The sequence below is a fragment of the Alternaria ethzedia genome (genome assembly GCF_023757985.1).
Source record: "Alternaria ethzedia strain BMP 0044 chromosome Unknown scaffold_20, whole genome shotgun sequence".
In the NCBI taxonomy this organism is placed as follows: domain Eukaryota; kingdom Fungi; phylum Ascomycota; class Dothideomycetes; order Pleosporales; family Pleosporaceae; genus Alternaria; species Alternaria ethzedia.
The window spans coordinates 324,109-342,694 of NW_026056213.1; the positions used below are offsets into that span (position 1 = coordinate 324,109).

The 18,586-nt window shown below is 51.4% G+C and overlaps 4 protein-coding genes and 1 non-coding gene across 5 annotated transcripts; 4 read left to right on the forward strand and 1 right to left on the reverse strand.

Annotated features, from left to right (window-relative positions):
* Positions 1–344: 344 nt before the first annotated feature.
* On the forward strand, positions 345–3,527 carry CYM1 (Mitochondrial presequence protease; the record flags this gene model as incomplete). The annotated part of the gene is made up of 2 exons (XM_049379003.1): positions 345–691; positions 737–3,527. The coding sequence occupies 2 exons, from the start codon at positions 345–347 to the stop codon at positions 3,525–3,527; spliced, it is 3,138 nt and encodes a 1,045-aa protein (XP_049231273.1).
* A 562-nt stretch (positions 3,528–4,089) lies between these two features.
* On the reverse strand, positions 4,090–5,301 carry J4E87_007408 (uncharacterized protein; the record flags this gene model as incomplete). The annotated part of the gene is made up of 1 exon (XM_049379004.1): positions 4,090–5,301. One exon carries the CDS (start codon positions 5,299–5,301, stop codon positions 4,090–4,092), a length of 1,212 nt encoding a protein of 403 aa, XP_049231274.1.
* Positions 5,302–10,049: 4,748 nt separating this feature from the next.
* Positions 10,050–12,137, forward strand: J4E87_007409 (uncharacterized protein; the record flags this gene model as incomplete). Its single annotated transcript, XM_049379005.1, has 5 exons — positions 10,050–11,027; positions 11,155–11,463; positions 11,509–11,598; positions 11,710–11,817; positions 11,865–12,137. The coding sequence occupies 5 exons, from the start codon at positions 10,050–10,052 to the stop codon at positions 12,135–12,137; spliced, it is 1,758 nt and encodes a 585-aa protein (XP_049231275.1).
* A 3,883-nt stretch (positions 12,138–16,020) lies between these two features.
* J4E87_007410 (uncharacterized protein) lies at positions 16,021–17,990 on the forward strand (the record flags this gene model as incomplete). Its single annotated transcript, XM_049379006.1, has 2 exons — positions 16,021–16,290; positions 16,347–17,990. The coding sequence occupies 2 exons, from the start codon at positions 16,021–16,023 to the stop codon at positions 17,988–17,990; spliced, it is 1,914 nt and encodes a 637-aa protein (XP_049231276.1).
* A 332-nt stretch (positions 17,991–18,322) lies between these two features.
* J4E87_007411 lies at positions 18,323–18,426 on the forward strand. Its single transcript has one exon. It is a non-coding gene; the product is annotated as a tRNA-Glu (tRNA).
* Positions 18,427–18,586: the final 160 nt, after the last annotated feature.

Below are 18,586 nucleotides of genomic sequence, written 5' to 3' on the forward strand. Positions count from 1 at the left end.
GCAATGTCTCGTGGCGGGTGTTGAAGAGGAAGGAGGGGACGACGTCGGTGGTCTGGTCGATCGCGAAAGGCACAAGACACCTGGTAGTCTCCACAACGCCCACGAGCTTCAATATCGGACCCGACAGATGAGATCACTGGCAGGCTAGCCAATCCGACATGTCTCCAGCCGTATAACGCATCAACAGCCTGTCCAGGCGCACTCTTTCGTCTTAGTAATTTTGCGGGCTAATCTCTTTTGGTATGGGGTCCCTCGGCCAATCGGCGCGACAGGCGTCATCGATGGGGTGCCTCTGACATTTCTGAGGCTGCGCGGCACTCTGCCATCCACCCTCTATTCCAAACATGATACGTTCCGTTGGTCGGCAGGTCCAAAGCCCTCGAAATGCCACGATAACCCCGCACCGGCTGTCAACCTTGTCTCGACGTGGATATGCCGCTATCACCGATGTCTCCAACTTTCCCAATGTCGGCGAGCAGCTGCATGGCTTCACCCTCAAGCGCGTCAAGCAGGTGCCGGAGCTCGAGCTGACCGCTTTGCATCTCCAGCATGACAAGACTGGCGCCGAATATCTGCACATTGCCCGCGAGGATGCGAACAATGTCTTTTCGATTGGCTTCAAGACCAACCCACCAGATGCCACCGGAGTGCCACACATCCTCGAGCATACGACGTTGTGCGGGAGTGAGAAGTATGCCACCTTTTCGTTACAACCAATGTGTCGCTGACAACCCAGGTACCCCATCCGCGATCCCTTCTTCAAGATGCTTCCCCGCTCGCTTTCCAACTTCATGAACGCCTGGACCTTTCCCGACCACACTGGCTATCCGTTCGCCACGACAAACGCGCAAGATTTCAAAAACCTCATGTCCGTATACCTCGATGCGACGCTACACCCGTTACTGAAGGAAAATGACTTTACCCAAGAGGGGTGGCGGTTGGGTCCTGAGAACCCGCTGGCAAAAGAGTCGGACGACCCCAACGCGAAGCGCATCGTTTTCAAGGGCGTGGTATACAATGAGATGAAGGGTCAGATGTCGGATGCGAGCTACTTGTTCTACACCAAATTCCAAGACCACCTATACCCAGCCATCAACAACTCCGGTGGCGACCCACAGAAGATTACCGACCTGACTTGGGAACAGCTACGGAAATTCCACGCCGACCACTATCATCCAAGCAATGCCAAGATTCTCACATACGGAGACATGCCTTTGGTGGAGCATCTGAAGGAGGTGGACAGTCGCTTGAACGGTTTTGACAAGATAGCCGTGGATCAGGAAGTGAAGGCTCCAATAACTCTGGACGGCCCCAAGCAAGTCACGGTTGCGGGACCTCTCGACCCACTGGTACCTCAGGACAGGCAGTACAAGACTTCGCTTACATGGTTGATGGGCGACACTGCAGACGCCGTAGAGAACTTTGCGCTGGGAGTACTGAGCAGTCTGCTCATGAGCGGCTACGGCTCGCCTCTCTATCGCAATCTTGTAGAATCTGGACTTGGTGCTGATTTCAGTGCGAATACTGGCTATGACAGCGCTGGACGACGAGGTGTCTTGTCCATTGGGTTGGACGCCGTCAAAGCGGATGATGTGAACAAGGTGCGCGAGACCATTGCGGAGACCTTGCTCGAGGTGCGCAAAAGCGGCTTCGACAAGATCAAGGTCGATGGTATCCTACATCAGCTGGAGCTTTCGCTCAAGCACAAGACCGCCAACTTTGGTATGGGCATCCTCCAAAGACTGAAACCCGGCTGGTTCAATGGTATCGACCCAATGGAGGCCCTCGCGTGGCAAGAAACCGTCAATGCTTTCCAGAAGAAGTACGCTGAAGGCAACTATTTGGAGAGCCTGATTGAAAAGTACCTACTCACCGACAAAACCCTGACCTTCACCATGCAGCCATCGGAGACGTTCAGCCAGGAACTCGTGGATGAAGAAAGCCAACGATTAGCGGCAAAGATTGCAGAGACCACGAAGCAGTTCCCAAGCGAGCAGGAGGCACATAAGTACCTGGAAGAGCGAGAGCTTCAGCTATTGGAAGTCCAAGAGAAAGCCAGAAACGAAGATTTGAGCTGTCTGCCCACTGTTCACGTCAAGGATATTCCTCGAGAAAAGGAGAGGAAGCCACTGCGACATACTGAGCTGGATGGCGTGAAGGTCCAGTGGCGCGAGGCACCCACCAATGGTCTGACGTACTTCCGTGCCGTGCACAGATTACAGGGTCTCCCAGACGAGCTACGAGAGATGATCCCGCTATTCACCAGCGCCATCATGCGCCTTGGTACCAAAGACAAGACGATGGAACAACTTGAGGAACTGATCAAGCTGAAGACTGGAGGCATCTCCGTAGGCTACCACTCTTCACAGTCACCCTTGTCGCTCGACGCGTACGAGGAAGGTATGGCATTTTCCGGCTACGCTTTCGACCGTAACATACCCGACATGTACGAACTCCTACGGACTATCATACAAGAGACGGACTTTGACGGGCCTGAAGCGGGCAAGAAGATCCGAGAGCTCCTGCAGAGTGCGGCAAGTGGTGCCATCAACTCGATCGCAGAGTCTGGTCATTCTTATGCCATGAAGTTCGCTGAAGCTGGAATCAGTCCTGTGAGCCGATTAGCAGAAGAAACCGGGGGTCTCACCCAAGTCAAGGTTATGACAGCTCTCGCATCGCAAGAGTCGCTAGACGATGTCATCAAGAAACTCAAAGCTATCCAGTCTTTCACTATCACGAACAGCAACCAACTCCGCGTAGCGATCAACTGCGGTAGCGAGAGCTCAACGCCAAACCAGGAGGCACTACATCGCTTCTTGAACACATTACACAAGGACGTCTCTGTGCCCTCGACGTCACAGCAAAAGCAGTACCCTCGGAACGCCAAGTCATTCTTCCCTCTGCCTTACCAAGTCTACTACTCCGCCCGCGCTGTCCCGACAGTGGCCTACACCGACGCCTCCAGCGCACCTCTCGAGATCCTCGCGAAGCTCCTTACCTTCAAGCAACTTCATCCAGAGATTCGCGAGAAGGGTGGCGCATACGGCGGTGGTGCATATGCACGTAGCATCGGCGGTCTCTTCGGCATGTACTCATACCGCGACCCCAACCCGCAGAACAGTATGAAGATCATGGCCGAAGCAGGGCAATGGGCGCGCGACCGCGCATGGACACCTCAGGATCTTGAAGAAGCCAAGCTGAGTGCATTCCAAGGATACGATGCGCCGCAAAGTGTCAGTCGCGAGGGAATGAGGCTGTTCCTGTCTGGCGTCACAGACGATATGCTGCAGACGCGTCGCGAACGCCTCCTCGACGTCACAGCTAAGCAGGTACAAGCCGTAGCCGACCAGTTCCTCGTCAAGGGCGCCGAGAGCAGTGTAGCTATCCTGGGCGAGCGGAAAGACTGGGTCAAAGAGAACGATGGCTGGCAGTTCAGGGACCTGGGCATGTCAGAAACTGCAAAGGCCGCTGAGGAAGCCGAAGGCATTGCGCAAAAGGAGGACGACGTGCCGGCTATCGCGAGCTGAGAATGTTAATTGACGGTTTTATGATTGTATAAGTAAATGTATGATATGAGGTATGAGACGCTAGCATCATCGGCGTTGGTAAGTTGAATGCATAGCGCGGTGTCATCGCTCCTTCCCTCTTTGCCATCTCATCTCACTTCTGGCTGCTCTCTATCTTATCGTCGCCGGTCATACCTTCCGCCGCTCCGTGCGTCGGCCAAAGCATCTCTCTACGCGTTACTCTCAGTCTCTTTCACCAGCGCAACGAACAGAACCCAGACGGACCATGCATTCTCTCCCATTGCTGGTTCGCTCTGTCCCTTCAAATATGAGGGATCATGCGCCAGAATAATCTTTGTGCCATCTACCCAGTTCGCTCTTTGACTGTAAAACGTCGAGGAGTGGAGCTTGGGAAGGGGCATTGAGCACCTGCTTTCAGACCTACCTGTATCGAGCGAGACTCTTCTCCTGGTAGACTAAATGTGGGGGTACATCAAAGTGGCTATAACTGTCGCAGAGGGAAACGCTCGCTGTGTTTGGGTATCTAGCTATTTACAATTTACATCCGTCTCTTCACCCAAGTTCATAATTCCAGCTGCTCCTCATCCTGCAGCTGCCGCTCCTTCTCCCTTACCTCTGTCGCCTTGAGAATAAGGCGACGGTAGTCTAGAACAGCCTGTTCCAGCTCCTTCCTCTTCAGCGCCTCATGATCTGAGTGTGCGACAAAGATGGAGCCGGGACCGTACAGGTACCTCTTGTGGTCACCAGAGAGGTGCGGCACGTCCGTTCCGTAGTTGACAGTCAAAGTCTCGAAGCCCTCAATATCACAGTTTATGTTCACCACACCGTATGCCTCGCCACCCCATTGTACATCCAAATCGCCGCCTTCCTTTTGCGCAAAGGCTTTGACGTCTTTGAGCGCGTCGAGGATTTGTCCGCGTATGACATCGGGGGTGCCGGCTGCGATGCGCGTGGCGATGTTTGCGGTTGCGGTCTCGGCGACGACGTTGGCTGCGACTCCGCCTTGGATGCGCCCGAAGTTCATGGTTGTGTTGCCGTATTTTGTGCTCCATGGGAGGTGGTCTCGTAACTTCAAGAGCTCGCCCAGTGCTTGTACCATGATGTCGTTTGCGCTGACGCCCAACCATGGGTATCCTGAATGCGCCGCTTTGCCTGTCGCTTTGACTTCGAAGCCGAGCATGCCCTTGTGTCCACAGACTAGTTTCGCTTCGGTGGGTTCGCCGAAGATGACGATTTCGTGGGAGGATGGGCGTTTGTCCCAGTTGCTGAATGCGCGCATGCCGTCTCCGCCTGTTTCTTCGCCGACGACAAAGAGCAGAGATATGTCGTCTTGTAGGTGCTCTCGTATTCCCTGCGCGGCGATTATCATAGGTGCGACGCTGCCCTTCGCATCTACGCTGCCTCTGCCACCGATTACGTCGGTCGTCTCGTTGTAGTAGTACGGCCAGTAGGGGGGTACGACATCGATATGCGAGGATAGCAAAATAGTTGTTTCGCGCTTGCCGCCGTAGGCCAAGAGGTTGTATCGGTCTTTAGATGCTTCCTGCTTTTCGACGGTCCAATCCTGCGCACGAAGGTATTTGGTAAGCCAATCGCCGACGTTCTCTTCGTTTCCAGATATGGACTCAATCTCTACGAGTTCGCGATGCAGATGCAGAAGGTCTTTCGATGTGGAGGGGTCGAGGATGTTCGGCTCCAGAGCTTTGTGAGGTGCTGTCACGGCAGCAAGGGCGCTGGTGGCCACAGGAAGGGCGCATAGGGTTCGAAGTATCATCTTAAGCTTTCAACAGCGATTTGTGCGTCGATTGATGGTCGAGTTGGATTGAAGGGAACTAGACAGCTCGGTGCTCTGCAACTCGAGCTTCTACAAGCTTCCCGAGATGGCGTTTTGCTACCCGCCTATCACAGGGCTGACATCCTCATTAGCCTTTTCCTCCCGTTTCACGCGCATTAGCGTGCCGCCCACATTCCAGATGTCTTCCATAAACCTTTCAAGCCAGAGACCACGGAATTGAATGAGCCGCTCATCGCTGCTGCTAAGCAAGGACCTGTACGATCGAGTCTTCTCTAGCGGACTTTCACACGACAATACCTGGTGAATATCACAGCAATCAAATCATCTTATATGCCTATGTCAAATGCGCAATCGTACCGTCGTCTTCTCGGGAAAAGCTTCGCATGTATGATGCTCAGCTGCTCAAGAGAACTTTGGAAGCCTGAAATATATCCAACGGCGAGTGATCATTCGAATCAGCAATCCATGATTGGGACAATGCATTGCTTTTTCTCGTCGCAGCCCTGCTAGCTCAACGCCACCAGGAACTACCGATATTCTTCTCAACGCTTTCACTCACAATATTAGGCGGCGCGCTCTGATACAATTGCGCCTTGTCGCCAGCCAACTCGAGGAACTATGCTTGAACAACATCTGGATGTCTATGCTCGTTGGTTGTTCAAAGGCCGGACATCGGCTCTGTGGTCACTATAGTATCGGAACACAGGCCTGCATCACTGCATGAGCTTTAAATGAACATCACTCAGCCTTCCTTCTGTACACTCGGGTCTACCTGAGGGGCTTCACCCGATGCTTCTAATCCTTTGCATTAAAAGTATAATTCCAGAAGCGACAACAGCACAGCCACGCATAATTGTTGCTTCCAATCAGCTGCACGGATATCCCCATGGCTGGTAAACCAGATTGGCAATTTCGCGGCTGGAAGGCAATTGATTTTTCTATTGAAACACGGGACATTGTCCACACGTTCCCGAGGTCGTTGAGGATGGCAGCCTATCTAATGGGTGATCGCCTAGGTGGTATGTGTACGCATCAATCAACAATAACGGGATGCTACCTGGGTACGGTAGGGAGACTTCTCCCGATCAATCAACTGGCAAAATATGTGTTTACAGGTCTATAGGTGTCGATTGAATGTGAAGAATGGACCAAACCTATGGACATCACTAAAAGATCGATGTTGTTTGCTGCTAATACAATGACTACAATCTGTCCATACGATTGGCGTAGCTCACGGCACCATCTTTCTGGCGACCTTAATGTACAACAGGAAGCACTCCTGGGCAGTTTGCTTGGCTCTTTCATCCACTCTGACGACGAAGGACTTGCAGACCCCGTTCATCTTGTTTGTCACCTGGACCAAGATGTGAAGCGAACCTGCTCCTGTGATTGCTGCCGTCGGGAGCTTGAGTAACACGGCCTCCTGCTTGTAGCAAACGGTTCATTGTCATGCTACTCGTTTCGATGTTATGGGCGACGGGTAAAGACAGCCCTTCTAACGGAAGATCAGCCTTACCGGTTTCCAACGGCTTGGTCTCTATCGTCGCAGTCGTTGTAACGGGCTGCGGACTTATGCTGAGTTTACTGACTACTAATGCTGTGCCCTGTTTAGGAACACCTGCTTAGAGGACCTCATTTTTTCCCTTCGCGCTACAAAGTAGCTGTTTTCGTATGGTGTCTTCGCATTGTGGGCAGGATAGCTAACTGGTAGGCGAAAAACGGCGCATGATTGTACCTCTCTCCATGACGACCTATACCCCTAGGTCCTTTGTAGAGTTACGCGAAGAGGTTTGCACTGTTCAACGTGATGATGCAGAACCTGCTTGTTGGCGAAGATACGCGTCGGGCGGCACGGCTGCGCAGGCGTCCGAAAAAGCCTATCGGGGGCCGAGGACTGCACGATGAGCTGTTTCCGTTCTTCTCGGGATTATCGTATAAAGAAGATTGAGACGGAGCATAGTCAATTGCTCGATAGTATCTTCCGTTGCGTGGACGCTGTGAGGGTTACATTACTTTTCCTGTGGCAGTCAATTAACGGTGTGGGGCACCTCGGAAGCCCAGAAGGCTCTAGACAAGGTACGTGAGACCTTCCCCGAAAAGCCGGTCGGCCCTGACTTCGACATTCAATCTATCACTCAGGAGCACCGAGACACGCTGGGGCATGCTTTGCTTTCAATTCCTTCCAAGTTCCATCTTCCCAGTTTGATAAAGTTTCCAGTGGCCCTTAGGTCCTGCTATGCCCACAGTTGGGCGCGTTGTGGCCTGCTGTCGGGCCTGCCCCCATGGAGCGTGCCTCCCAACGACCAGCAACAGAAATGCTGACACCCATGCTTATCTCAATCAGACTCATTTCAGGATACGTATCCTTTCCACGACGCTCAGTTGAGGCTTGCCATTTCGATACGCATCTCTTCACCCCATGACACCATTCGGATCGCGTCCATACTCTTTCCCATACAAATTCTTGCCCTCGGGGCTACCGAACGCGTCTACCGATGACAACCAACAAGACGGAACGATTCGAAAAAACTTCGCGGCGCACAAGGCGACTGGCAGAAGATTCAGAGCCTGTATGGACTGGTGGTGCTTGTGGAGAGGGCTCCAATGCATCCCACAACTCAGGCGATCAAGATTTGAGGGCATACATGAGAAAATCAGATGGTGACAACTATTGCCATATGAATTCTGGTGATCTGTCAGCGACGGGCCTATCATTACATCGTGAACGTCCTCAACATCCTGGTAACACAGCAGTGGCATTGGTACGTAAACGGGGCATCTTGCATCTGTGAAGCTAACTTACAATGACAGGCGAAGAAGCCCAAACACACTTATGTGTGGCAATGCTGCTATTGTGGATGTTCTTCTATACCGTATAGGAGCGCTGGTTGTCCATCCTGTGGGTACGGCCGCTGCGGTAATTGTCATGTTCTCAAAGTCCAAACCCGTTGACACCTAAGAAAGTGTTAGCCATCGTGCGCCTATGTTGGACATGATTGACCTGTATTATATTCCACGAAGCTCGCAACAAGGAGTCAGCCTCAACGCGACAGCCGAGATGACAACCTCTACGTACCGACGGCTGAACTTCACTCGTTTGTCATGCGCGATAATCTCTTATCTTTCCAAGCTCTATCTTTCCGTACTGCGATTCTGTTATTCAGGCTCTGTTTGTCAATACCTTTCTCTTCAATCTATAATTTTATTATCGCTCTACAATTCCCAGTCGTATTGCACATTTCAGATTTCGGGACATCTGTAGCGTACGGCAAAAGTCTCACACTCATAGTCTTAGACGACGGCGCCTTTGTATGCAACTGTGTATTTTCATACGCTTACAACATATCTAGGAAGACCTCTTGACTTACAGCGCAGTTCGAGTTCATACTTCCACACCAAGCCTAAATTGGTAAGTGATGGGAATACAAAAAGCAATACACGGATGCACAGCCTGCCTAATTCCGGTGAAGTAGTCGGATGACGTCGATACCCGTTACATCCGGTAGAAAACGAGGACGGCGTGAAGGGGTGGTGGGGTGGTGGCTTCTCGGGCGCGACTGCAGCATGTCGGGCAAAAGTCATGCGCAATTGCCCCAGCCCAACATCACCTGATTATAGAATAAGTATATCTAGACAAGGCTTACCGAGGCAGCTCTGCTGGGGCTTCTCAAATTTCACTATCCGATTGCTAACATCAGTCACATATGCAGTGCGCCGACGAGCTCGGGCTCATAGGGCTGTCTTGGAGATCTTGAATCACAACGCTAAAGCGGATCGCTTCGTGGAAAGCGTGTTCTTTGAGCACGCGTGTGGTCAAAGAAGGCGAAATACTAACCGAAACATCATGCAAAGTATGGCAACCCAATGGCTTCCGCCCAAGCGGCTGTGTGTGCGGTTAAAATCGGACTTGAGGTTCGTTGTAAGAGTTGCGGGGTGCGTTGTCATTAAGTCCTCCCATGCAGGGTGACGCAACATCGTTCCTGACTGGAAGAATTTGATGAGGCTGATGAATGCCTTACTACTACAACCAAAGACCGACACGACATGGCGCATACATTATACTCCGCCTCATGAAACCGACAAATGAAACGACCACGTACCTCTCGTACACTTGCTGTCACCAGCCCTGAAGCCGGCCTATGGATTTACTGGGATATAGCAGTGTTGGCTTTGCGATATCGCCTGACAACCAAGATCTGACAATACGCCCCTATATGCAGCTTTGGGCCCTCACAGGCTGATTCAGAGTGAGCGACGTGGCCGTTGCACGATGGGTATCATGTTTGCCTTCTAGGCGATACGGGACGGCCGTGAAGAAGACTGTCACACGGCCGATATAGCAACTCGAGCAACTAGTGGTTCGCCACATAGTTGTTGCAAGCAGTTCACAAAGTAAACACTGCCCTCTTTATCACTATAAGATCTTGAGTTGTATGAGGTGTAAAGCGTCTGCGACGCCGCTACAAGATCCTTGGGAGCGCCACTTATATTTCCATTGGCCACGGTTCTCATCCTAAACGCAGGGCAACTCGCACACTTTCAGCTGCTTCGGGACCTGCTCCAGTCATCCGGGATCTATCATCAACTTGGAACTTACACAACTATGATAAATTCGGATTTAGAGAGAAAGCCGCTTTACATTCCAAGGGCTTCATAGCTATCAAATTCGCCCGAGCACAGGTTTGCGTAACGCGCTTCCAAGGAACTTCATACAGATCCTGTTCAAAATGCGTCCCTCGCATGGCGGTCGTAGCCTACTCAGTAAAGCAGTGCGACCTCTACATCCCAAATCGTTTGCTTGTCGGGAATACAACGACAGTTCCTTCGATGACTTCAGGGAGGAGATACAAAATGAGAGAGACTTCCTGGACAGCTTCCTAGAGGACAACGAAAGCTCCTCTCCTTGCTGGAATACCAAGGTCATCCAGAGATTCTGCGAAACCAGGACCGGAACGAAAGCGGTGCGAGCGCAACCCGAAATTTGGCTTGATGATCGCGAGCGTGGCTCAAACAAAAGCCGCCAATACCCCGAAGTTCTCACCGTAGACGAGCTGCGCCAGCACCTCGAGCTCCCACGCTTTGGTGTCGCAAACCTTGCGAACGCTGACTACCGGCAAATCCGAATCCACAATCTGAACCCGGCATCACTCCTGGCAATTGCACGCACATCAGCCTGTCACCAGGTCGATACGCTAAGGGATACATTTGCGAAACACATCTCCGGCGCCACATCGCTTCGGGTATACGAGAGGGTCATTGGATTTGTTACCCCTCGCTTAGAGCTCCATCTTCCGTATCTGACCCTACGAGAAGTGTCTAGCTCAAGTAATCAGTGGAAAGGTCGTGATCCAAAAGCAGAGGCGGAGAGTTGGTTGGATCTACCTTTACCTGATTCCGATTCAAAGACCACAGACGGACCGAACCGGTTCTTCATCGAGAAATCACATATTTCCCTGGTTTTGTGCATTTGGGACTATTCCAAATGGGTCGGGTACGCTTTCTCAAAAGGCGGTCCCACACCGACATCAGAGAAAGAGACCGATGCAGGAAATGAGTTGGACAGAGAAGCTAGCGACGAGGAAGATAACGAGGATGACTGCGCGATCCCCAAAGAAGATATCTTCGCACCCCGGGGTGTGGAGCACGGCCTATATGCGGAATACCCCATCCGTGATCCACGAGTCTATTTTCTCCGAGTTTTTGACGTCTGGATCGCCTTTGTTCTTCATGAATACACATATCTTGTGGGAGTGTTACAGGAATGCGTGGCATCTTGGGTAAGTTCTTATACTGCACGCGGGCAATCGTACCTTTATCTGACTGATCCTCCAGCAGAAACAGTTCCGATGCGCAATCACGGAAGTGTCTTACGACGAACCACAACAGAGCGTTACGCAGCTATCCAACAGCATCGTCAAGATGTCTGGACTCTTGCGGCACGTCAAATCGCAGCTCGCCCTCGCAACTCGGGCTTGGAAGGAGTTCAGCGGCCGCGACGGAGACATCAGCTATTTTAGTGACATTCGAAATACTCATGGAAGGCTGTATATCAAGAGTATCAAGGCTTCGTTCAGGGAGTTGGTGAACCATGAGGGTACACTAAGTGCTCTGGTCATTGACTGTGCAGTATCTGCAAAGAACGTACGTTATTCCTACATATGCATACAGGCAATTCTGACTCCGCAGCAGCTGAAACTACGCATGGAACTTGAAAGTCGATATTTAAATCTCGAAAGCAATCGAATGAACCTTGACACCATTGAGGTTCAACGCCAAGTACACTTGACTAACAAAGAGAACAACGAACTTCAGCGCCAAGCCTACATTACGAATACCGAAAGCACCAACATTCAACGCCAAACGTATAGTGTAAATCTCGAGACACAGTGCATAAGCCGCGAGATGCAACAGTTGACACTTGATATGCAAGGTTTGAATCGGGAGAACAACTTGACCGCACAGAGCACGAGCAAAACCACTCGCACCAACGTTCTCGTAAGTGCTATAACGGTGATAACTATTCAAGACACTAATCTTCCTAGATGATATGGATCACCACGCCTTTCTTCGTGGCGCTACAGTATTTTAGCGCCGATCAGCCTATCTTTACGTCGTTCGAACGAAGCCCACGCAACTTTGGAATCTCTTTGTGCATCTTAGGACTTGCACTTCCACTCTCGATATGGATCATTAACGTTCTGTATGGCGTTGTTCACTATATCGTTCCCCGGTTGTGTTTGAAGAAGTCACGCAATGGGAAAAACGTCGAAGGCAAGTTTTCGCCAGAAGTCTTCATCATTATCCGATCATACTGATACGATGCAGATAGCTCGGCATGCTCGCAAGTTTTGCCAGTCGCTACAGGTGTCTAGTACAGGCACGCATTTGTCAATCGATGTTTGTGCTCACACAATTTCTCAACTTTTGCTTTTTTTGCGCTGAGATATCTACATGCTAACTTGGTCTCGGAAGACCGCTGAGCTCTGGGTCACGGTTCTGTTGCTATCAATCATCACTTAGCGTTGTACGAATGGATGCTCTCCCGATGTCACATAAAGGCTTATAGGCTCGTCTCTTCACGTAGTCAATTACGACTCTCAAATATTTCATGTACACATCTATCATCGGAGAACATGCCGCGCGTCAAATCAACAAGCACGTTCCGGAATCAGATGCTCTTCCCATCCTTCCCCACTGTGTGAAGCGCGATCCCGGAGGTTTGGCGGAGGTTGTCTGCCTAGGTAGTACGCTGTGCCAATTGATCCCGAAAGCCAGCAGGTTCGCATGACGTATAACTAACTATCCTTGTTGATATGAGCCAGCATATAGAGAATGTTCCGGGCGATCTTCTATGGTGCATAAGTGCATCCGCTCGCGCTTGGATGCAAGTCTTCCAAGGTTCGCGCTAAAACTAGCGGTCTCCACACGACGCCGGCACCCCTCGATCATGACCCCGTTCACTACAACTCTTGATAGCAAAAGAGCGAACGAGTGGATGCAAGCCGTCCAGAAAGTCTCAGACCACAGATCGCTCATCACACGTGGCTAATCGCCGACATGCATTCACCTGACACCGTGTCGGTTTGCACATACCTAGGTAGGTTATCTCTTCCTTCTAGCTATCAATGCTGTGCTCGAGACGGCCCAGAAGATCGGACATACTCGCATTATGTACCGCAAAATATCCGAAAATCGGAGATGTACGACACTGCGTACCTAGTAAATTCCTTGCTATTGGCTGTTGATCTCTTTGATCTCTTCTATCACGGTCAGTATGCGGTACCCCGCCTTCGCTCTTAGCATATGCCAGACGGAAAGCTCGTCTTCGTGCGATTTCATACTACAGCTATGACAGGTAACACAACTTACGACTAGAGCGGACCTCGCCGAAGACGTAGTACCTCACTCCTGTAGTGCAAGCGGTGAAACGCACATATACCTATAAAGGGAGAAAGCTTTTTTTCAATTCAGAGAAGTCGTTCGTGTATCTATCTTCTCGCAGAGGTGTCAACACCTTAAATAGTCAGTCAGAGATATGCAAGGTACGCGGAGCAATGTTGCGTCAATGGCTGTCCGATCAAGCCCGGTGAAGAGGTACACATCCTTTCCGATGGTGAGAGAGACGGCGTTCTTACATCTATGCACCAGGTCTCATCTTCCACCCACTCAGGCCTTGGTATGTACGAGACGCGAGCGATCCACGAATGGAGACGTACATAACTCACACCAATATAGACCAAGAAAAGCCACGTCTATATATGGCATTGTGTGAGTGGACGCCTCCCGCGATATTCCGCCGATCAAGTCTAACTTCACAGTGTCGCTGCGGAAAATCAGGCATACCTATCTCAAGCACTATTTGTCCAGGATGTGGATCTGAGAGATGCGCATACTGCAAAACGACGCGGGTTCAAGTACGACCATCTGCTGCTCAATCTCGAATCTGTGCGGTAGCTCGCTCGACTCGTTCGACACGGGGGCTACCTCCACAAATTTCGGTTAGCAACCGAGACATCGGTCTGCCTAGATCGTGCCAATCAAAGGTCCCAGCATCGCGCATGGCTATACAGCGGCGGAGCCAATAAGCACTTGGTATGGTACCGGTTGATTACATGAAATTGCGGCGGTTCCGTAGCGGGCTTCGATGTCAATTCTTACAAGTGGAACCGGCAATTAGGTGTACGGTGCTCAGATCCTGGGCATGTGGCACTGTCGTGGATGTATTCGTGAAGCACGTTCGGCTTTAAAACACCAGCGTTTCGAGAATATGGGAAGGAAACAGTGCAACTCCGTCCAGATCAGCTGTGAATGTAATGTAAACAGAATAGCGATACGTAACCTGATCTCGAAGTTTCCTTTATACCATGATACTATCACGCCCAAAAGTTTTCTGTGTAAGACTCACGCGTCGTGAGCGTTCATTGGGAATTGCGACGTACTATCTCTAGTTTCCTAATTTGGCCATACTGGTAGCCCTGGCATGCCCGCGCTTTAGCCATAGATTTCCCGACCACCTCAGTGCCGCTCGTCGGTAGTACTACGTCTACGTACGTTTACTGTGATTCACAACTCGACCTGCATAGTCCAAGAGTCGCAGTCAGATGCCCAACGTCCTCCATGCAGTAAGATCCGCCTACCGCTAGATCCCAATGCTACTGATTGGATCAAAACGTTCTGAGGTTGCTCCCACGTACATGTCTGCGAGTGATTCCTTCGAGAGATCGGAAGCCGGCTATATGCTTCGCTTTCCTGGCTTCTTAGGGCATCAAGTGCTGCAAGACAAAACGCAATGCGTCTATCTTGGCATGCGCACGATGCCTCCGACGCGTATCATTCTTCATGACAGACACATGCAGCTTCGGCATCCAACTTCTTCTGTAGAAACTTCCTGCATGTGTTTTAGGTGCTCATGTGCTTTAGCAATGAGCAGTGGTCCGACGACGAAGTTTTAAAAAATCACAATGAGTACTACCTGGATACGTCTATGCGTAACACTCTCGTAAGTAGGGCTGAGGCGGCCTCTCCCCTTCCCAATTAGAAAGCGATATAGCAGTATGCATGGTGATGGTTGTGTTTGGGTTGTGGGGCTTCGCTGGGTGGAGCAGTACCCACTTTTGCTATCGGAAGACGGGAGCGAGAGCTTGTCATGGCCGCCTAAATAATCTTACCGCGGAGCCCAACGCCTCGAGATTCCTCGCGACCCTAGGATGCTTCACAAAATTCTAAATTTGCATAGATAGCGCGGAGGCTGATGCATTGAAGCAGCTCGACAGTTGTTGATCACGCGGCGAGGACCAATGCGAAAAAGAATAAGTCTCACCGGACCTTAGATGATGTAGTGGAACACCGACGTCGCAGTGCTTATGGCATGACTACCTTGGTCCAATCGGCCCCATCATATCTTTCTTCGCGCTCAAGAACCCCATAACGAGTTTCCTGCGCGATTAAAATCCTGCATCAGGTTCGACTCTGTTCAAATGAGGTCCGCCCATCCCGTACGACATGTTGTGGAAGGACTAGTGTACTCACTGTGGGCGCGTGATACTGTTGCTGTACGTACGAAGCGGATGTGGAAGTGTGAGCAATCGGGGGTAAAGGGAGATGCTTTGCCACATTAGAGGCGGTCTCAATAGTAGTCTACGAAGGCGCGGTACGCAGGTGGTCAAGATAATGCTGATGAGCCGAAGCAAGAAAATTGAGGCTGTTCAACTGTCTCAGTGAGTTTGTGGCGTATGGTTGCATCAAAAGTGATGATCCAAGATGAATGAAGATTGTTATGTTATTGGCCACAGCGAGGTCGTAGTCTCGACCCCGCTCTCTCAAACACGAAGTGGCAAATCAATAGAACAGATCAGTGTTAAAACCCATGATATGTGCAGTTCCAAGTCGGTTCATACGTTCATCCCATCGATCGTGGCTGATGAGGTGCATGACGCAGACCAATTGCAGAGAAACACGACAGTCCAAGATTTGCTGTTTGAGTCGACGTGGCAGCCTGCACTTCAATGATGAGGCTGAGAAGTTTCACCGGTGAGCACTTTAGGCTGTCAGTCCCACCGTAAGTGCCATAAGGCTCCGTTCCGTTTGACCCATCGCTTGGTACGTATCGTATTATGAAAGCCTCGTTTTGAAGCGCCTAGCTGGAACACATTCCAGACGCTGTAGTCCGAAGAGAACTTAGCGAAGACACGGATCAAAATGGAGACGCTCAAAAATGCACTCAGTGCTTTGAACCTCAATGTCCCTATGCCTGGGGTCAACAACGCGGAAGTGCTTGCCAATCCGCTCGACGTGTACCGCACCTACCTCGCTGAAGTACTAGCAGGTGCTGTCGACTGTGACATCAACGTAGCCTACAAATCCATCCAATGGCCAAACAACATCTTCAATGGCGACCTGGCGGTCATACTCCCGAAGCTCCAGCCTGGTGCTAAAGCTGAAGAAGTGGCTGTTGGGCTTATGAAGAAGGTACGTACCTTCCGCGTTTGACAACGTAAGACATAGCAATCGCTAAGTCAGCCTAGTTTCCAATCGACCATCCCCTCTTCATCCTGCCATTTCTAGAGGGTGTTCATTTTCGTGTTTTCGTGAAGCCAGAGTCATTAACCCGCCTCCTCTTACCCTACATCTCAAGTCGGAAAGACGCTTACGGCTCCATCCTGTCTTCTAGCCATGCGTGCAAAAAGCTCGTCGTCGAGTTCTCCTCCCCGAATATCACCAGCGAGTTCCAAGGAAAGCACCTACGAAGCACAATCATCGGCGCATGCATTGGCCGACTCTACGAGGCGATGGGATGGGACGTAACGCGCATCAACTATCTCGGCGACTGGGGCAAGCCGATCGCGTTGTTGTACGTTGGTTGGTCGAAGTACGGCTCGGAGGAGGCGTACGACGAGGACCCGGTCGGACACCTCCTGGAGGTCTACCACAAGATTGAGGAAGACTTCAAGCCGGAACAAGCGGCGAGTAAAGCAGCGCGCGACGAAATGGCAAAGGAAGGTGAAGATAAGGGCGAAGCGCAGGCCGAGATCGAAAGCAAGGGCATCTTTGCAGAACGCAATGAGGCTTTCAAGAAGCTGGAAGAGGGTGACGAGAAGCTTGTGGCCTTTTGGAAGCGTGTGCGAGATGCCAATATCGACAACTACACCAGGTTTTACGAGCGCCTTGGTGTGCGCTTCGATGAGTACTCTGGCGAGTCGCAGATCAAGCCTGAGACTATGGTGGAAGTAGAGCAAATGCTGAAGGAGAAGGGTATCTCGGAAGAGAGTGGAGGATCTCAGATTATCCACATGCAGAACATTGGTGCGAAGGCTGGTACGGCCATTATTCGCGACCGCTCTGGTAGCAGCACGTACCTTCTCCGAGACCTCGCCGCGGTGTTGGAGCGTTCGAGGAAGTACCCCTTCGACAAGATGGTGTATGTGGTTGCCAGCGACAATAGCGTCCACTTCACTCAGCTCATCAAGGTGTTGGAGGCGATGGACATGAAGGAGCTCGCCAATAAGCTGCAGCATGTCAAGTTTAGTGAGGTATCGAGAATGGCGACAACGCTTGGTAGAGGGTACAAGCCGCAGGGTATATTGGACGCATGTGAGGAAGCGATGACTGCGTTGTCGGAAGCCGATGCTGAGAAGCTCGAAGTGGTAGGTGGGTTGGATGATGTCAGGGAAGGACTCGCGACATCGTCCCTGCTCGTGCAAGAGCTGTCGACTCGCCTGACCACAACACATGCCTTCGATACCAGCGCGATGGCTTCCTTCAAGCTTGGGTCGGGCCCGGATCTGCAGTACTGGCTGGCTAAGCTCCGCCGATTGCTCAAAGGCGCTGACGCCGCAGCTGAACTCTCGGATGAAGATTACGAAGTGTCAGCTGAAGAAGACCCGGCCAATCTTCTGCGCATTCTGGCTCAGTACCCGGAGGTCGTGAATGCGACCTACCATTCGCTCGAGCCGGCTGGTGTTGTTACGTATCTCGCCAGTGTGACTGAGCAGCTTGCTGAATGTCTTCCGGAGGAGGCTGATGGCGATCAGGATGCGAAAGTCACCCCCGGTCTGGCGGCGCTCTATGAGGCGACTACAGTCGTGCTGGAGAATGGCATGAAGCTGCTAGGGTTGGCGCCCATCGCGCAATCATTGCCGGGGAGAGCAGATACGCCGGTGACGGGATGATTGTATGTTTCTTTCGTGTTCAAATTGTCGATGTGTGGGTTCGGGTTGCTATGGGATTGTCGTCGACGCTGTTGACCTTCAGCCTACTTGGGCGGTTTGGGCTGTCCACTGCGCTGCTGCTTGATAACGACGTAATGAATGATGACCAGTTTTTTTCTAGCCCATACGATAGTGACTCAACGATGGATGACTTGCGGTCCTAGCCCGTTCGCGATCCACCCTGCTGTCTGCCAACTTTTCGTGTCCGGCAAACTTCATCCAACCCCTCAATTTTCGTCGGAAAAGTTTTGCTGGAGTTATATATGTCTAATTGTTTCCTCTTTCCATCAATTTCCGATATGGTCTAGTGGCTAGGATTTGCCGCTCTCATCGCAGAGTAAGCTCGCTGTTGCAGCGCAGTGCCGGCAAGGCCCGGGTTCGATTCCCGGTGTCGGAATGTCTCTTTTTGCCATTTGCAAAATATCTTTCTTTTTGCCCGACGATGCAAAAGCCAATCGAGCGTGGGCTTCTTTTTCTCCACATGTTGTGACATGACTGCACACGTGCACGCCCAGATTTCAGCTGCTACATAGCCCTCACACTCTCTTCTCTGTTGT